Below are 21,107 nucleotides of genomic sequence, written 5' to 3'. Positions count from 1 at the left end.
TTCAATGAACCCTCTGCCAATCACTTAAATGAGAATTGCAGAGTAATCATGTAGATGTAGGTAGATGTAGAATAAACGGTACGAACAGGAGCCGCACACAGCTCAAGGAGTGGTCCCAAAATTGAACCCTATGGGACTCCCTTCGCTGTTGCTCCCCAATGACTAAAATTGTCTTTCCTTCCAATGTTGTTTGAACTTCAGGTACATTTTTTTGCTTTCCGTTGTATTTGATTGAAACCAGTTGTTTGTAAAGCCATCAAATCGTTAAAAGTTATGTTTTTCTTTGGTAAGATCACAAAAATATCATATGGTGACATTTAATTATTTATGGCTTGTAACATTTGGTGAGTGAATGGATAAATAAATAACATTCTCACTCGAGCAACCCTCCAGTAGACTCTTTTAATTATGCAAACACCCTGCGAGCGAGCTTTGTTGGGGCCACGCTTTTGTAGCACTTGCACCTGTAGTGTAGGAGGCGTGACAGGTGTCTGTGAGAGCCGGCGGCGCGGCGGTGTTGCAGAGGACGGGCAGCGTGCGGGGCGAGGACGTGCCGTACGTGCTGGGCCTGCCGCTGGCGGCGGCCGCGGCGGGCGCGCTGTCGCCGCAGCAGCACAACTTCAGCCGGCAGGACGCCGCCGTGTCGCGCCTGCTCATGCGCTACCTCGCCAACTTCGCCAGGACCGGGTCAGTACGCCTCACCTGCACTCTGCTGCCTGCTGCCGCGCCTCGCTTTCTGACGTGGTGCTAGCCGAGGTAGCAAATAAAGACGATCAGACATCTACAAAAAAGATTAATTATTGTAGGTTTGCTATAATTAAATTTCCGCTGCTTGAGAGAGCCCCCATGAAAAATGAGTGATGTTAAGACAGTGACACTTCTGGAAACATTCGAAAGGACATGAAAAGTAAAAAAAGCGAATACACCATTGAAAGATGCATATTTTAAGACTGAAGCGACAAATGAAAAATCGTAGCAAGGCCAGGATTCGAACCTGGGTCTCACTCTCACTTTTTTCCATTTTTTTCTCGTTTCCTCCTCCAGATGGGGCAACGCTGTAGGGAGAGGAAACGAGAAGAAGTTGTATCTTACCGGGATTCGATCCCGGTTTCTGGCTTACTTTTTTTTAGGCAGATGTGCTAATTACTTTGCCAGGTCACGAAGCCCCTCCCCCCCCCCCCCCCCAGGCTTATTACTGTGCTGGTCCCTAACATCGTACTGGCCTTTTTTATGGTTTTGTTTTTTATTTATGTTTCTCTTTGAAACCTTACAACGTTCTACCCGAAAAAGAAAGCACTAAAACCGGAATTAATCCTGCATGGCTTCCACCACTGAAAACGGGAAAAAAATTATTTCCAATCGTTGCTTGCAAAAATGTTTTGTTTATTTCTTATTAACTAAAAAAAACAAGTGTAGTGGAGCCAGAAATATTCTCCACATCATCCAACTTATTGCTAATTAAATACGTGATACAGCATGTCCACAAAAAGCGTACGATAGTGTGGCAGACTTCGCCATGTCCAGTGAGCTATAAACATGTACAGGCACAAGGGTCCACATCATACCCACTCCCCACCACATAATGAACATTATTCCAGACAAGCCACGTAATTTTACTGTTCTTCATCCTCCGGAAGAAGGTTGAGCCTGGACGCAGGACAATCGCACCGCGGATTGCCGATTGCCAAGAAAGGCCAATTGACGGCGAAGCCAACTGCGATGCCTGTGTCCGCAGGCGACAAACTCCTGTTTCTTCTTCTGTAACATCAGACATATCTTCCCCCTCATAGAGGCTCTCAATATACTCTCTCCACCTACCCCTCTCTTTCCTCTGCATTTAACAGTGGAATTCCGTTGCTCTCTTGATGACACCGCCCTTTCTTTTAATTTCACGTAGGTTGTTATCACTTCCCTATATGCTAAGTGAGTCCTTCCGACCATCATTTCTTTTTCGATTTCTTCTCATTTTTCATGCAGCTATTACGGCCTCCTTTTTTCATCAATCAGGTGAAATATTTCTTCTGTTACCCATGGTTTCTTCGCAGTTACTTTCTTTGTCCCTATCTTTTCCTTTCCAACTTCTGTGATTGACCCTTTTACAGACGTCCATTCCTCTTCAACTGTACGCCCTACTGAGTTATTCCTTATTGCTGTACCTATAGCCTGGGAGAGCTTCAAGCGTATTTCGTCATTCCTTAGTACATCCGTATCCCACTTCTTTGCGTATTGATTCTTCCTGACTACTTTCATAAATTTCTGCCAACTCCTCATCACTAACACATTGTGCTCTTGGGTAAGCCTCACAATCCAGTATCTGATTTCTGAATCTCTCTCTGACCATGATGTAATCTAACTGAAATCTTCCCGTACCGCCCGGCTTTTTCCATGTATACCTACTCCTCTTGTGATTCTTAAACAGACTATTCCCTATTGCGAGCTGAAATTTATTACAGTACTCAATTAGTCTTTCTCCTCTCTCATTCCTTTTCCCAAGCCCGTATTCTCCTGTAACCCTTTCTTCAATTCCTTCCCTAAAGTTGCATTTCAGTCCCCCAAAAAAAGGTTCAAATGGCTCTGAGCACTATGGGACTTAACTTCTAAGGTCATCAGTCCCCTAGAACTAATTAAACCCAACTAACCTAAGGACATCACACACATCCATGCCCGAGGCAGGATTCGAACCTGCGACCGTAGCGGTCGCGCGGTTCCAGACTGTAGCGCCTAGAACCGCTCGGCCATCCCGGCCGGCCCCAGTCCCCCATGACTATTAGATTTTCATCTCCATTTTCGTACTGTATTACCCTTTCTATATTCTCATATACTTTATATATTTCTTCATCTTCAGCTTGCGACGTCGGCATGTATTACTGACCTATCGTTGTCGGTGCTGGTTCGCTAAAGATTCTGATAAGGACAACCCTATCACTGAACTGTTCACACCAACTCACTGTTTGCTCTGCGTTTCTATTCATAACAAATCCTTCTCTCGTTATGCCATTTTCTGCTGCTGTTGATATTACCCTGCATTGATCTGATTATAAATCCTTGTCTTCTTTGCGTTTCACTTCACTGATCCCTACTATATCTAGACTGAGCCTTTGCATTTCCCTTTTAAGATTTTCTGGTTTCCCTACCACATTGAAGCTTCTAACACCCCATGCCCCGAGTCGTAGATCATTATCCTTTCATGTGTCTTAGTTTCCATTGCCTTCTGCATCCTCTTTCCGTTAATCATTATTGATTCTTCCGCCTTTAGGAGCAGTTTCCTACCCCAAGGAAAAGAGAGTGCTCTGAACCTCTGTCCGCCCCTCCGCCGTCTTTTATAAGCCCGTTGGAAGAATGAGGGTGACTCCTTATGCGGGAAGTCTTCGGCCGCCAATGCTGCTTATTAATCAGAGTTTAAGCGGTAGCGTGCTCCGAACCCAGGCCGGAGGATATTTTTATTACTAATCAAAGACGCTACTCTAGACAACGAGTGCAGCACCTTCATCGAGTAATGATCAAAAATAACACGAAACAATCGATGGCGGACGATCGCCACGGCCCATGGAATCTCAACCGCGTCAAATCCCTGATACTCCCGGTTGTTAACCTGTGTTCCCGTAAAACGAAAAACTGCATCTAAAACGTCCTTGAGCACCGATATGTCGTCCTGGGTACGAAAAAGTACCATAACGTCATCGGCACGCGCGCGGACGATAAACCTTTTCCAAATAACGACCAGCCATCCAACTGAGCACCTATGGACTGTAATAAGTATTCCAGAAATCGCACGAATAGACATAAATAGGGAACTCCACTGTAGGGCACCTTGACATACTTCATTCACGTCGACAGACGCCTGAATACCAGTAATTAGAGAGGGGAACATCCATCGTGCACCATTATTAAAACCAACAGCCGTCAATTCTTGCAACAGAAACTCATCTCGAACAAACGCGTGATTAAAATCAATAAAAAGTAAAGCTGCCGACACAGGAACGGTGCAAGCAATCGAGATGAGATCTCGACATTCAGCAACGGGAGTCAGGAGAGTACGACCCGAGACACAACTTTGATAACGCGCGACAATGTCAGCAGGCAAACCTGACAGACGGTTATTTATCGTCTGCACTACAGTTTTATAATAAAAACTGAGTAGTGTTATCGACTGGATCTGATCTATGGGCAAATGTCCCATCTCCTTTGAATTGAAAACGATTTTTCCGACCTCATAGGAGAGCGGGATGTGTACCCCTTGCCCTACTTCATTCACCATAGATGTTATCGTATCACCTATCAGAAGAAAGAACCGAACATAAAAGTTTTCGGGAAGTCCAGCCAGATATGGCAGTTTGGGGGAATGAGATTGGACTAGAATGTCAGATGTCGCATGATGGTGAAAAGCTTCAGAACTTCTCACAGTGAGCTGGCATAATAACATTATGAAAGAGGGATGTAAAATCAGCAGACGGTGTATCGTCTGACTGCTTCCCGGTTAAAGGTCGGAAATGTGTCCTCGGAGTCTTTCGTGACGGCATACATGAACAAAACGTTCTCGGTTTTCCAACAGCGTCAATTCGAATAAAATCCTCGAGCTTTCGACGGCCATCTCCGCCATCGTCGTCAGGAGTTCACTGACTGCGGGGCTGCTACGGTCTCTCGCTTATATAGGCATGATGACATCAGCAGCAGCCAATCAGATCGATCCAATGTGGCACATGCGCGTAAGTCGACACGGGCAGCTAGCGGCGCTATTGCCCGTGGCAGCACCGGTGACGTCTGGTGGCACCAGGGGCAGGCGCTACGTTTGAAACTGCCGCTCCCGCGTCGCGCATCTGTCTCTGGTTTCTTTCGATGTCCAACGCCCGTCCCCATGCCCTGCTGAGTGTGTATCCCTGGTCTCTGTTGAAATTGTTGTTGTTCAAGCGAATCTCGGCCACTTCCTTTATAACGGAGTCCCAATATGTAGACGCATGAGCCAACACTTTTGTATTTTCGAACTGTATTTTATGTCCGTTTTCTAGGCAATGCTCCGCTATGGCCGACTTGTCAAGCTTCCTTTGTTTTATATGGCGCTTGTGCTCAGTACAACGCTCCGCAACCGTGCGAATTGTCTGTCCAATGTACATGCTGCCCCATTCACAGGGTACACCCTACACACCGGACACTCAAAGAGCAATGTCGTCTTTAACAGGACGCAACAAATCTCGTATCTTGGAGGCGGGTCGGAACACTGGTGTTAGCCCATTCTTCTGCAGCAGACGTCCTAACTTTCTGCTAGATGCTCCACAATACGGCAGGAATACAATCCGTTTGGCCTCTTCTACTGTTTCACCAGGTGTCTTTCGTCGGCAGCCCTTGAAACCGTTTGCGATGTCTCTTTTGCTGTATCCATTTTCCCCAAAAATACGTTTTAAGTTCTGCAATTCAGACTGTAGTGGTCGTCGCAGCAAGCAGTAATAATGGAGAGCTTATCCCCTTAACGTTTAGGTTGAGAAATGTATGCGCCTGAATTAGGTAACACATGTAAAGCACGAAAGGAAAACTAGAAAATAATTCACGCATCACGTCCCATTATCCACAACACCGGCAAATGGCGGAGAAGAAGGTACAGGATTTCAATCCTCCCCACAGGAAGGTACAGATTTCATTAGTTTTTTCGGGTAGACGCTACACGCACATATTGAAAAAGTAGTTTCGCACCACTCCGTGACAACCTATTTTCTTGACGTGGAAGGGTAAAGAATTCATCAAAGTCCGCTGCGAGGTGGGAGGCGTCCCCTCTCCACTTAGTCGAATGCGTGAAACACAACCGGGAGCGATGAACATATTCATCAGATAAAGAAGAGACAGACAATGCAGCATCTGACTACCCGGAAGAGAACTTGTAGTAACCTGTTGCTCCACCGTATCAAGAATGAGGAGGGGATAGTAATGCACCAGAACACGGTGAAGACAGAACAGCCGACGACATCTCCGATAAATGATCGGAACCTACCGTAAAAGCTGCTTATAAGGGTGGAGGACAGGACTCAGATGCAACATTCATTTCAGCAACAATAGAACCAGCAAACAATTGAGGACGTGGGTTGCCAGTGCTACTCTGAGATGAAGAGGTTAGCCACAGGAGAGGAATTCATGGCGGGTCCCATCAAACCAGTCAGAAGACTGATGACAAAAAAAAAAAAAGAAAAAAGAAAAACAGCCTCGCCAGTTGCAGATATTTGCTGAGTTGTAGAAGGCGTGTGCAACGTTTATGTTCTGTGCGGCACAGACAGCTGATCTTTATCTAAAGCTCAATTTCATAGTTTACCTGATAATTGTTATGTTAAATCTATATCTATTGATTTAATTCCAGTTGGATTAGAAGCTTCATTTTCCACAAGTAGTACATTAAGTGGATCAGGATCTATAACACTTGTACCATTTATTATTTATAATAAAGGTGGAAATTTAGCTGTTGCTCATGAAATAGTTGAAATAAGTAGCACATCTAGTAATCCAATGTTAATTAGTGGTATTAAGGGAAAGAAAGATGTATCCAAAATTATGTGGGGAGATGGATATAACGATTATCCTTCTTGTACAACAGTAGTATGTAATTGGCCTAATTATGATTCATGGATTATACCATTTGATAATAATGGTTCAGGAAAAAAGAAATGTGGAGTATACAGAATGAAGTAAGAGGACCAGTATTATTAAATAAAATATATTCACAAGGTATAGCTAGTCGGGCAGTTGATAATTCAGAAATTTTCTCATGGAATTACAAGCCACAAATAGGTATAATTAAAACAGCACGGCGTGCTCATGGTATTGGTTTAGCAAATGATACATATATGTTAAGTTTAATGAATAGACCTGCTTTTTCAACTGTAATGAAAAATGTAAGTCCATCTGGTTTTGCAACGCAAGAAGAAAACGAAAAATTAAAACCAATATCTAATAATATAACGTTATTTGTGTATGACCAGTGTATTGAAAAAGGTCAGGAAATAGGTAAATTAAATGAAATTCATCAAGCACCTCAAATACCTAGTTTCAGTTTAGGTATTAATCCTGTACCAAATAATACTCCTACAGAAGGAAATTCATTTGTAAATGCTAAAATGGTAATTCAGATGACAACTAGAATTACTATAGGCACTAACTATGAAACATATAATTTCCGCCAACGAGGGCGCTGGCGGCGGCCTGTGTGGTTTCTGTCACTGTGACAGTGATGCAGGTGCGGCAATACTCGCAGCGCGCTATATAAGGCGGAGCGGAGAACATCTTCGTCCACCTGTTCCTCCACATTCAAAGCCAAGCCCCCTCCCACCAACCCTGAACTCACTGTCCCCGCTCGCCCCATCGATCCACCCATCCACCCTAACAATTCCCTCCGCCCTCCCTCTACAGCAGAAGACATCGTCCGGTTCTTCACCATCGTCCTGCAGAACATCCACCCCTTCCAGCGCCCCCACACACTCCAGCAGATTTCCCTTGCCGCCCACTCTGTTTTCCACTTAAACACTTACGCCACTTACTCCCACAACCAGGCCCACTTTACCTTCACCCACCTCGACACCCTCGTTTAAGCCCCTCTCTCCCCTTCCCGCACCCTTCCCACCTCAAACCTCCTGGCGCGTCAACAGTATCATCTCCTCTAACTCAACATTCGCTCCCTCCCTGCAAACAAATACCTCTTCATGCATAACCTCTCCTGGCAACAGGTTGACTCCTTCATCCTTAATGTAACCTTCCTCCAACCCCACCATGTTGTCCACACCTCCCCCTATCTCCTTCACCGCACTGACAGTCCCCTTCCCCTAGCCCGAGGCAGGGTCGCTATAGGCCACCTCCGACACCTCCCTGTCCGGCCGCAACCCCTCTTCAATGACCCGACTGAACACCTTCTCCTCAGCCTATTTTACCCTCCCTCACCATCACCTGCGCCACTATCTGTATCCGCCCTGCAGCTCCTCTCCCCATTGACTTCATTTCCCTAGTTGACCCTACCTTCTCCACCTATGTGATCGCCGCTGACCTCAAAAAAATGGTTCAAATGGCTCTGAGCACTATGGGACTTAACATCTATGGTCATCAGTCCCCTAGAACTCAGAACTACTTAAACCTAACTAACCTAAGGACAGCACACAACACCCAGTCATCACAAGGCAGAGAAAATCCCTGACCCCACCGGGAATCAAACCCGGGAACCCGGGTGTGGGAAGCAAGAACACTACCGCTGACCTCAATATCCATAGCCGTGACCCTGTCACCCTTCCGTGGTGGCATCAGTTCCTTGCCACCCCCTATGGTGACCTTGTTCCTCTCCCATAGCACACCCGTCCTGAAAGTAACTCCACCCCCGATGTTATCTTCACTTCCCCCAACCTCCTTGGTCGCATTGCCGTTGATGTCCTCGATCCCGTCAGTAGGAACCATCTCACTGTCCTTCTCACCATCTCCTCTACCTGTCCCGCCACTGCAGCCACCCACCCAGCTGCCCCTCCGAAGTCTGTCCATGACTACCACCGTGCCAATTGGGATGCCTACCGGGAATCCATTGCCTTACAGGTCGAAAGCCACCCCCTCACCTTTCACCACCCTGATGACATCACCCATGCCTCTTTCTTCCTTCAGAAGACGATCACTGACGCTGTGGAGGCTCATGTCCCTACCAAACTCATCCACCCTCACCGCCCTACACTTCCTCCACAGGCTGTCCTTCTTCTGCGTGAATCCCGCAGGCTCTACCACTCCTTCCTCCACACTCGTGACTGGGATACTCTCACCCACCACCGGCAATTACAGCGACACATCTGGAACCTCCTTACAGCAAAGAAACGCCAGGACTGGCGCCAGACATGCACACGCCTCAACTCCACCCTCCCTGTCAACTCCTCCTAGTACTGGTCAGCCTTCCACCGCCTTACTGGTAGCCATCCCACCCGACATTACCCCGTCCTCCATGACGGTCGACACTTTCCTGACGACCTCAGTCAGGCTCACCATTTTACTTCCCACTTATCCGAGGTCTTCTCCATTCCTGACAATCCCCATTTTGATTACTCCCTCTTCCTCACCATCCTTGACCACACTGACACCTCTATCCCCCCACTCGCCCCTAGCTTCCAGTACTTGGATCAATTACCCCCCTCAGACATCAACACTCCCATCACCGCACAAGACATCACACTTGCCCTCTGCTCCAAATGCAACACCGCCCCTGGTCATAATGGCGTCACCTACCGTCACCTCAAGGAATCCCCTCCATCCTTCCTGTCTGTCCTTGCTACCCTGTAAAATGTCTTCCTCTCCACTGGATTTTACCCCAACCTGTGGAAGACTTCCCATGTCCTGCTGTTCCCTAAACCTAACAAACCCCCCTCTCATACCTCTCCCTATCGTCCCATCTGCCTCACCTCCATGTTCAGTAAGGTCTTCGAGGCCATCCTCCATCGCCGTATTCACCGCCACCTTAACCAGCACCGCCTCCTTCCTCTTACCCAATGTGGCTTCCAGCCTTCCTTCTCCACCGACGACCAGCTCCTTAACCTTACCAATCTTCTTTCCCTCCAACTTAACTCCCGTCGCTCCATTATCTTTGTTTCCCTTGATCTCCAGAACGCCTATGACCATGTCTGTCATCCCGAGCTCCTCTTCATACTCCAGACCTATGCTCTCCCCATCAACTTCGTCCATCTTGTTGCTTCCTTCCTCTCCCATCGTCCCTCCTATGTGACTATCCACAATTGCAACTCCCATACTTTCTATCCCTCTGCTGGTGTGCCCCAAGGTTCTGTCCTTTCCCCTCTCCTCTATCTCCTGTACACTGCTGATATGCCCAAACCTCCACCACCTGTTCATCTTCTCCAGTTCGCTGATGACACCGCCTTCCTAGCCCCTTATCCTACCCTTCAACGGTCCCAATGTACCCTCCAAACCCACCTTGACCAATTCACCGCTTGGTGCAACCAGTGGTTCCTCCGTGTCAATCCCTTCAAGACCCAGCCGATCATCATAGGCCACACCACCCACTCATTCCGCCTCCATGATTTCTACCTCACCATTTATGGCCGTCCTATCCAACTCACTCCTACCCTCAGATACCTTGGCCTCACACTTGACAGCCACCTCACCTGGACTCCCCATCTCCTTACCATCCAAAATAAAGCTCACAACTGCCTCTGCCTCCTGAAACTCCTGTCCGGCCAGACGTGGGGTCTGCATCCTTCCACCATCCTTCACACCTACAAATCCTTGATCTGCCCCATCCTCTGTTATGCCAGCGTAGCTTGGATTTCCGCCCCTCCCCGGTTCTATAAAGCCCTCCAAATCCTCGAACGCCATGCTCTCTGCCTCGCCATGCGCATCCGCCTTCCGTCCCCCACGCACATCCTCTACAACCTCATACCCTTCCCCCACCTTCTACTTTTCCTTGAACACATCCGCACACTATATATTGTCTTCCACCTTGATCCCCCTCACCCCCTTGTGTCTCCCTTCCTCTCCACCCCCAACCAGTTGCCGCGCCTTTACCGTTGTGTCCCACCCTCTCTCCTTCTCCACACCCTCCACCTCCTTTCCAAACGCAACTTCCACCATCTACCCCTCCCTGACGATGAGCTTTGCCCTGACATCTACCCTTCCTACCAACTCTAACCCCATCTTCCTGCCTCCTCCTCAGGGCTCCCTCTCCTCCCCCTCCCTCCTACTGAGCGACTTCCCCCTCCTACTCCCGCTCCATCTCTTGTGCCTCCTTTCAGTGTCTCTGCACTCCCTCCTGCCCTGTCTTCCCTCTTCATCTCCCACCCCACGTGTCTCCAGCATCTTTGTGTACCCACTGATGCCCCTCCTCTCTTCATCCCGCCGCTTCCCCTGCTGCCCCTTGCTCACCCCTCCTTTTCCATCCTCTCTGCCCTTTCCGTCGGCAGGTCCCACCTGGCAGTTTTATTCTTCGTCGTGTGTGCTCCAAGTTGGTTTTTAAATGTGTTGTTCCGGAGTGTTTTTACTACTGTGGCCGACTTTTAACCTGTGCATGTCCATTCAGTGTCTTCTCTGAGTTTTGAAGAATCGCCAACTGTGTTTTTTAACTTTCTGGTGACTTTTTTTTTAACTGTCCTCCATGAACGTCTCCGTGTTAGTCTATTTTTTACCTCCATTTTCTCCCATTATTCTGTTTTAAGTTCCCCTTTATCGCCTTGTGTATGTAACTTTTTATTCTTATTTTAAGTTGTCATGTCACTCAGCTGAAGAGCAGGGGATTGTGCCGCTGACAGCCCTCCCCTGCCCATATGGGGCAGGGGAATGAAATCACAATAAAGGAAAAAAAAAGTCTTCATCAGTCTTCGATGACTCACCTGAAGATGGTTGGCAGGTGCCCAGTCGAAATACCGTGGAGTGAAGTTTAAGACGACCGGCTGCGATCCTGAAATCTTTCCGAGTAACTTCTGCGAAGTTTGGAATGTAGTGAAAGAGGTACTCACCGAAATTTGGGGGGTTAGGGGGGGGGGGAGTGGATGCTGTGGTTGTACTTGGGATAACTCAGTCGGTAGAGTGTTTATTCAAGAAACGCTAAGGTCCCAGGCTCGAGTACCTGTCTGACGCTATTTTAAACTGCCAGGAAATTTCAAATCAGCGCACACTCCGTTGTAATACGAAAATTCACTTTGAATGTATTTATTTGATGAAATGATATTCTGTCTATGGAAAGTGAGTGACGTATTATATATTTCTTTTTGTTTTAGACAGAAACACAGAATACGACTACCTGCTATTGCTGGCACCAACTGCAGCGAACCAAGTTGTGATTCTTATCTTGAAACGGTAAATGGCTTCTGGAGTTACCATAAAACATTAGCAAACAGGAAATAAAAGGAAAAAAAACGATGTACCAGTTGTCCCTTTTGAAGGTGTTCTGGCTGATCAAACAGGTGATATTGGCCTTTATTGGGCGAAACCTGAGTCACCAATGTGGGTTAATCCCTTAGAGCAGAGAGCAGAGGAAAGACGTAGAAGTTTTATTCACCCAAACCCCACCCCCTTCCACTCCCAGTCGTAATAGCTAGTCAGTGAGATCCAGACGATTCCAGCCACATCAGTGCCCTCTGATCAGTCATTTTCGAAGGCAGGAACAGGTTTTTAAAGAGAACAGCCAAACGATTGGATACGATATTAGTTTCATTACTGTACTGATTTAATTCATTTACTTTTTGCAACAATCTTTAGGAATTACTGAACTCGTATAAGGAACCAAGCTACTATTCGGCTTGGTGTGCAGAATCTTTGAGTCTGGAGATACACCATCAGACTTCTGAAAAAATATCATCCACACAAATCCAAAGATAGCAAGAGCACATGGTGGTGAGAACAACCGCGAAATTAGGTCAACAACTCATACAGTCGTTGAAAAGAAGAATGCAAAAAGAAACTGAGGATCTCTTAGATGACGATCACTTGGACTTTCGGAAAGGTTAGGGCGCCTGAGAAGCAGTTCTGAAGTTACGGTTGATAACGAAAGCGAGAGTTAAGAAAAATCAAGGCACATGCATGGGATTTGTCGGTCTTGAAAAAGCGTTCGACAATGCAAAATTTGCCTGAAAAATGGGAGTGAGGTGTATGAAAAGACGGATAATATAGAACATATGTAATAACAGGCAATAATAGGAACGGAAGACCAAGAACGAAGAGATCGAATTAAAAAGAGTGTAAGGCAGGGACATGGTCTTTCGGCCCTACTGTCCAATCTACAGGGTGTTCCAGGAGGAATGGTCAAGAGTCAGGGGTATGACAGGAACTTTTATTGGAAGCAAAAAATGTGTGTGTGTGAAATCTTATGGGACTTAACTGGTAAGGTCATCAGTCCCTAAGCTTACACATTAACCTAAATTATCCTAAGGACAAACACACACACCCATGCCCGAGGGAGGACTCGAACCTCCGCCGGGACCAGCGGCAAAAAAGTTTAATACACTTTGTCTCTGAAATGCGTTCCTTAAGAGATATGAGCTCTCCATCTTTGCTATTGCGAAACACATATTTACTACTGAAAAAGTGCTCAAGGCTTCTAAAGTATGCATTTTAGAGTCCACGTTTAGTAGACTATTAAACATGGAAATCAAAGAGCTTTCAGTAGAAGAGATTTGTTTCATAGTATCGAAGATAAAGAAATGTTCATAGCTCAAGGTATCAATTTTAGAGGCCATATTTATTAGACTTTTTTTGCTTCCGATTATCATTCCTGTCATATCCCCGAATACTGAAGATTCCTCCTAGTACATCCAGTATACATTCAACACCCAATGAAGTGAATAAAATAAAGGTTCTTGGTGAAAGGATGTAAATGATAAGGTACGCTGATGAATTGCTATCTTCACTGAAAGTGAAGAAGAATTCAGGAGGTTTTGAATTCAATGAACCAATGATGAGTACAGAACACTGACTGAGAATAAATCGAAGAAAGATAAAAGTAATGAGCTGTAGAGGAAATGAGATAAGCGATAAATTTAACATAAAATCGGAGTCCACGAAGTGGACGATGTTAAGCAATTCTCCTACCGTGGAAGCAAAATAAAACAACGGACCACACAAGTCAGATATAAGAAGCACATCAGCACAGGCAACGAGGGCATTCCTGGCCAAGAGAAGTATGCCACTAGCAAATAACGGCCTTTATTCGAGGAAGGAATTCTGAGAATGTACGTTTCGAACACGGCAAGGCACGGTAGTGGATCGTGGACTGTGGGGAGCCCGGAAAAGAAAAGAGCCGAAGCGTTTGAGATACGGTTCTATAGAAAGATGTTGAAAGTTTGGTGGACTGATACGATAAGGAACGAGGATGTCGGGGAATAGCTTCGTAGGCAGGTAGGGGGAGCTGTAGAGGGTCACGGTATAGGGGAAGACAGACATTGGAATACATCCAACAAGTAATTGAGGACGTATGGTGCAGCTGCTATTCTGAGATGTTGGCACAAGAGAGGAATTCGGCTTGGGCAATCAGAAGACTGATACTAAAAATAAATAAATAAAATAAAATAAAATAAAAATAAAATTCAGATGTTTTGTGGTAATCTGTTCCGTAATTTCGTATTTCAAACTCCAATTTTTTAAACTCACTTAGCGCTATTTTGAACTTCTGAAAATCGACTATATGTCATTATTATAGATAGATTTTAATGACACAGCCGCAAAGACTGGAACCGATAGTATCTAATCCTTTTATCAAAGATAGGCTTCGATACCTCAAAGTATCGATTTTTTTTCTCGATATTTTTATGAGTACGATACCTTTCTTACGACGTTACTCATGAGTGAATATCGACACCTTTCGTTCGATCCCGTGTCACTACTCCCACACATAGAAAACATAATAAACATAATAAGAGACACGTAGGAAGACAGAATGTATTGTAGTGGTCTGATGATAATCGCTACATCCGAAAGCTGGCAGTAATGTTTCGGCAGGCTGAGAGACCGTGGGGTAAAGATTTCCGAGTACACCCACACTGCGTTGTTATATTAGTATCACAATCCGACACAGCCGCAGTCGCTACACTCGGTTCGCAATTAATATGGAGATAATCCGGCTAACCTGAAGGGCGGATGCGCGCGATTGCACGTAACCGATAAACGGTGCGTACGGAACTTGCGTCCGAGATAAGTCGCACGTGGCACGCAATCACGATTTGGCCGGACCCGCTGGCTGGTAATCGCGATTTGCGCAGATCCGCTCTCTCTCTCTCTCTCTCTGCCGTTTGCGCCCTACCGGCTTTGTCGCCCTAATGAGTCGTTTAATATTGTACGAACGGATAATGCGCTAACTTAGGCTCGCCGAGCAACGGCGGTGCTCTCGGCGCTGCCCGTTTTTGCGGCTCTCGTGTGCGCTTTCACTCGTTAGCAAGTCAAATTTGTGCCGTCGCACGACGCGGCTAGGCGCGGCGCGTCCGGGCAGAAATAAACAAATCCATTTCCCGTAGCGGTGACAGGTGACGCGCGTGACAAATGCCGGCGATAGCGGCGCGCCCCCTGCGCTGCTTCACGTGCCGCCGCCCGCACCTACACCCGGTTCCTGCAGGTAATCATACAAAGCTGCAAACGCCACGCCACACAAAACAATATCCGCTTTCCGAACAGTGATGGACGATATCGCTAGCAGAACAAACTCCCCGGAAAATAAAAGCCCATTTCCGAAATGCCATGTCGCGCAGAACATCCGAACCAGAAGCTTTTATGGCCTCAGAGGAGGAGGGATGTGGGAAAAGGTGCCGGTTCGGGGGGGGGGGGGGGGTGAGGAGAGAGGGGGAGAGCTGTGCCGAGATAAACAGCGGCGTGGAAGCGGGAGCACTGCATCTGGAGTCGATAGAAGCCTGTTAAACTAGCGTTGCTCAAAAGGAAATCGCAGTACCTAACAAAACTTGCCTGCGTAATCATATTTTATGTATTTATCAGGGTCTGTGGGACCGTGCGAGCCAAAGTTACAGGGTGACGCACAAACAACGGGCTCCGAGTATAAACTTCTCGCGAGTTACGCACGAGTTGTTGCCTGCCACGAGCAGATACAACAAATAGATAAACATGTAATTATTAGATAATAAAGAAATAACAAGTAAGTTAATGCAAATATCTGTATTTACTCGATTGACCTTGTCTTTTACAACACATGGCCTCCTTATGCTTGGAAACTCGCCCCGTGTTTGCTATCGTGGGACCCTTAATTGATATCCAATGTAGGATCAGAATCACGATGTTATGGAAACCACACTGAAGTAGGTCTACACCGAATCAGCACAAGGAGTGTAATGCAGTATTATAATAGCCCTGGCATAAATCCCACTTCGGGTGACTTGTTTCTCATATGACTCATTCATTAAATTAATTGATCAAAATTTCCCCAAAAAATTATGATGGGAAAGGATTCAGATACGCGTAACTGTTTAACAGATAAAAGCCGTCCCAAAAATTACAATTACACTTATTTCCTTTAAATGGAACACAAAACTGATTTTGAATTTGTGCAAGGGTTGCCCAGAAAGTAATGTGCCGCATTTTTTTTTTCTCTCAACCGAATGCAATACCACGAATGCGAAACGTTACGTATGTATTATCTGAAGTTTCCTGAGTCAGCGCGCCAAGTTTTCGTCACTTCCGACAGATAGCGTAGCTGCAGGACAGTTTCAAAATGGCGTCTGTAAGTGATGTACGTTACAAGCAACGTGTCGTCATTGAATTTCTCACTGCAGAGAAAGACACTGTGGGGTATATTCACAAAAGCTCGTGTAAAGTCTATGTGGCATCTGCTGTTGACAGAGGTACAGTCAGTCGCTGGGCATGGAAGGTGAGGTCATTAGAAGGCGGTTTGGAGGAGCTCCACGATTTGCAGCGGTCGGGGAGAGTCAGTCGCTGGGCATGGAAGGTGAGGTCATTAGAAGGCGGTTTGGAGGAGCTCCACGATTTGCAGCGGTCGGGGAGACCAGCCACGGCTGTCCACCTGACACGCCTGACCTAGCCCATTCGGACTTCCACTTGTTTTGGCCATTAAAAGGTGCCATTCTCGGAAGACATTTTGAGGACAATGAGGAGGTAATTCACACAGTGAGGCACTGGCTCCGCAACCATGACAAGGATTGGAACTAGTAGTAGTAGTAGTAGTAGTAGAAGGGTTTGGTGGGCGCACGACAGCAGGGTCTTCAGCACCCGTTCAGTATCATAGGGAGACGGGTGTCAAGAAAAAAAAAACTCAGAACATTTACATAAAACGGAACATAAAACACGGGGAACAATCATTGAAAAATATGTGCTCACCCAGACCGAAGCGTGGGATGAAGCAGGGCGTCAGCAGTAAAACATGGAGAACACAGGAAGAAAAAGGTAGAGGGAGCTAAAACAATGTAGCAGATGGAAGTGGCTGGCTGACCGCAAGGAAAAAGGGGAGGAGTCAGCCACTCTGCAATACACTAAAACCTCCAGCCTAAAAGTTTAGGCCAGAGTCCAGACACATCACAAAACTTAAAAACCCTAGACACACACGTCTCATCGTTAGCTAAAACACAGGGCAGATCCCCATCAACTTGTGCTTCTGCCCTAAGGACTGGAACTGACAGGGCATACACGCCCTTGTTTCGCGCTGGAGGAAGGCCATAGAAAGGGATGGAGATTACGTAAAAGAATACGGTGTGTAGATGGAATACAATTCTTTCGTGTGTAATTCTCATTATGTTCAATAAAGAACTGTTGAAGAAAAGAGATGTGGGCGCATTACTTTCTTGGCAACCCTCGCACAAGGAACAATTATGTATAAGAAGTAAACCAAACTTGTAAATATTCCTCACTTGATAGAGGCGTTGGCAAGAATATAATATAGACGACACTGCGTGGTGTAGTGTGCTTCTCTGCTACAAGAAGGGGTAGCAAAGAAAACGTGTGAAACAAGTGTTCTTTATGTGATTTCCTCTATAGATGAGCTACACTTTCTTATAATTAACCCAACAAACCGAAGTCGGCCATGCTTCCTCCCCTGCAACCATCCTTACGTTCACGGTCCGTTTAATGCGACTTTTCAACGTTACGCTTTAATGTTTAATGGATGTCATTGTAAGCAGCGTTCCGAAATACGTTATTTGAACATTACAGTGTCGCATTGTGTCAAACACTTTCGGGAAACCTAGGAATATGCCATATGCCTGCTGCTCTTAATCCACAGTTTGGCGGATATCGTGAAAGGAAAGGGCAAGTTAAGTTGCTTACGAGCAGTGCTCACTAGATGGAACAGACTTTAGTTCCCTCGTGGAAACTGGGGACGGATGTCGGGCAGGAACACGGCAGCCATGTTTTATGATATCTGGGAAGGGAAGCCGGATTCTTCACACCAGGGTGCTTAACCGCTTTTTCTGTATCTTAATGAGTGCTGAACAAGGAAGTGACAGAGAAAAGATTGAGATCTTCATTTCGACTGTTTCGTATCCCCAACGACTGCAGAAACGCATATAAAAGCCATCGCGCCAAGAATACGGCATTATGTACTGTGACAAAAGTTACTACCAATTAAATGTATGATTTATACAGTACATTTAGCCACAATATTTTACGTTCCATTAGCCACTTTCAATCTGCGATTTAATAGAATCACAGACAGTAATTACCAGAAGTCTAGAGATGTCTATCTCTATAACTGAGGGCTCAGCGCGGCAGAATGCCGTGCGGGTGTCCAGGGTTCGATTCTCGGCCGGTTAGGAGATTTTCTCCGTTCGGGGACTGGATGTTGTGTTGTCTTCATCATTTCATTCTCATCGACACGCAAGTCGCCGAAGTGGCGTCAACTATAAAAACTTGCTCCAGACGACTGGTCTACCAGACGGGAGGTCCTAGCCACACAGATTTCATTTCACTACTAAAAATGCTAAGAATTTTCTAATGAATAAAACGTCTACGCCCCTAGGTTTCAGGAGAGGGCGAGAGTCTTTCTTCCACTCCACCCACGCACGCACCCTTTTAGTAACGCCTATGATCATCGCATTTCGTCCAATAACTGTAACCTTAAAGCCATTGGACAAGTTATGCCGTGTGTGATGTTCCCAGATCAACATAACATATTGCTGTATAATCTCTTTTAGGGAGAAAAAAGGCCTTTAGGAAAGATTCGCTAGCGTCTCTGAAGAAGAATGCTGCTGTGTGTTGCAGGGACCCCAACAGCGGACCTGGTGAGCCGCCGCCTTTCTGGGACACGTACGATGCCATCAACCAACTCTACCTGGCGCTCGGTGAGTGCAGCGCTAAAAACCATGTGTAATGAGAATAGACGGCTATAGTGTCTAGCTTGCCATTTGAGCACAACAGTCTCCCTGATCACCAACGTTCAACCTAAACAAATACTACAAGTAAACCAGGAAACGTAGAGCCTTTACAGGATGTAGAATAATAACCGCTACCAGTCACATTAGAAGGTGATTTTATTTAACACATCACCGGTTTCGCACGTGTGCCCATCTTCGGGTGGTTAAATTCATGTACATATTTCCATACTTAGTGTTGGAGATCACTGTTTGAATCAAAAAGAAATAGTGAGATGATAAATTAACAGATACAAATGAAACATCTGGAAGTTGCTAAGCGGCGCGTGTTGTAAAATATTATAGCACTTACACATAGTTGGTGTATCCATAGCATTTTCATATTACATTTCTCACGTCTCTTTTACAAAACATTTCGTTTTCTATACGTTAACTGTATATTAATGACCATGCTAATTATTGGTGCTTCCACATTATGCCTTTGATAAAATAGTGGCACTACTTTATCAAAGATATAATGTGAAAGCACCAATAATTAGCATGGTGACTAATATAAAGTTAACGTGTAAAAAAAACATGAAATGGTTACACCAGCTATATCTAAGTGCTATAATGTTTTACCGCACTTGTCGTTTAGCCACTTCGAGATGTTTCTTTTGTGTCTGTTTAGTCACTATCACATTATTTGTTTTTGATTTAAACAGTATCTCCAACAATGAGTATGGAAACATGTACATGAATGTAAACCATCTGAAGATAGGCACAAGCCAGAAACTGGTCGTGTGTTAAATAAATCACCTTCTGTTGTGACGTAACGGTTATTATTCTACATCCTATAAAGGAACAATCACGGAGTTCAACTGCCTCCATTAGAATAAAATATATGTAAAGCCCTTGTCTCTTTCAGCAATGCTAGACATGAATTATTTTTTACTAATCGTTTATCTCTGAATACCTACTTCATCAAGCACCCTTAACAACATTTTTAGATCCTCTTTTGATTGATTTGAAGCTGACCGCCAGTATGTCCTTTCTTGTGCCAATCTCTTAACACCACTTAGACAGGACGCCCTCTACTATTTGCTGTATATAGTCTAGTTTTGTGTCTTCCACTACAGTTTTCTTCTCTTCTCTCCGCTTATTATTATGGAAGTTGTTTTCTAATGTCTTAACGCATATGTTACAATTCTGCACTTTTTTTCAACCTTCTTCTTCTTCCCCCTCCTCTTCTTTGATGCTGCATTCCTTGACAAGCCTTGGTCTATTCAACACCCTGCTTTATCCATCTTTTTTCTGTGCTTAACAACAACAATATGTTTAGTGGATGGTGTTGCGGGAGTTCAAATAAGACACTAATATGAATTAGTGCAACTTACACAAGGAAAATGTACACTGAAATGCAAAAAATAAATAAATAAAAATAAAAAATAAACGCTCAGGGAAAACGCTGACCAGGACGTATGGTTAGGCTGGCAGAGGAATAGATGCCAATAGTATATTGAAAGAAAATGAGTGTGCATTGAAACAGTATTATTCATAGGAAATATGTTATAATACAAAACTCGCAAAACATGGGATTCGACTGAAAACTACGGGATCCAGTACGGCGTCTTCAAAGTTTTGCCTGTGACCTAGGACGTAATTCTGCAGTTCATTGGGCACGTCTCTCTCCACGATGCAAAAACCTGACTTGTCTTATTCACTCGTTCGCACTACTGAATGCTGCAGAACGTGAAACTCTGCGCTGTGGCGTCACCAAATTCGACCATCTCCTCGTCCACGAGTTCTTTTTCGCCCCGTGAAAGGACAGTTTCGGTCTACTCTCACAAACATATATCAACCACAAGTATTTGGTGAAGCCACCCAGTTGTCCCAGAAGAAAATGAGTCATTTTCAGATAAACTGAAACGACTTATTTGTGATCCATTTGCAGTATAATATTTCATCCAAGGCTATGAATACTGCAGCCTGGTTTTCATGCATACTAACCGAGTAGCCAGCTTGGATGGACATGTGTAGGCTCTCATTAGCAGAAAGAAGCACTTGAGTCCACATTTGGAGCTAAGTATAAATAATCGCCATTCACTTGTTGTGTATTTTCTTACACCCATATTTGTTAGCAATTCTCGCGCGTTATTCCAAAAAATTAAATCGTTCTCTTTTGTGAAGAATGACAAGGAATATTTTTCAATGTTATGACACTAAATGTCGTGTCTGATAAAACAAATTATTTCTCAGCCACTCTAGAAACTAATAATTCAGACCACTTCTTTAGAAGGCTTATATCTATGATGAGGTCGTTCATTCCCTATTGACTGGAACCTGATGTGTTTCATGAAGGCCTTTCGA

At 45.3% G+C, this 21,107-nt stretch overlaps 1 protein-coding gene across 1 annotated transcript in view; it reads left to right on the top strand.

The window, feature by feature from the left end:
* Positions 1-21,107, top strand: part of LOC124757760 (neuroligin-1-like) — a 189,086-nt gene that overhangs the window by 43,805 nt on the left and 124,174 nt on the right. The window contains exons 4-5 of the mRNA XM_047249076.1: positions 524-687; positions 18,649-18,728. Of these exons, the coding sequence (XP_047105032.1) occupies positions 524-687; positions 18,649-18,728 (244 nt within the window). The remainder of the gene's footprint in view (positions 1-523; positions 688-18,648; positions 18,729-21,107) is intronic.

This window comes from Schistocerca piceifrons, chromosome 1 (assembly GCF_021461385.2).
Source record: "Schistocerca piceifrons isolate TAMUIC-IGC-003096 chromosome 1, iqSchPice1.1, whole genome shotgun sequence".
NCBI lineage: Eukaryota > Metazoa > Arthropoda > Insecta > Orthoptera > Acrididae > Schistocerca > Schistocerca piceifrons.
Note: the sequence above shows the minus strand (reverse complement) of the source record. Positions and strands in the feature narration are given on the sequence as shown.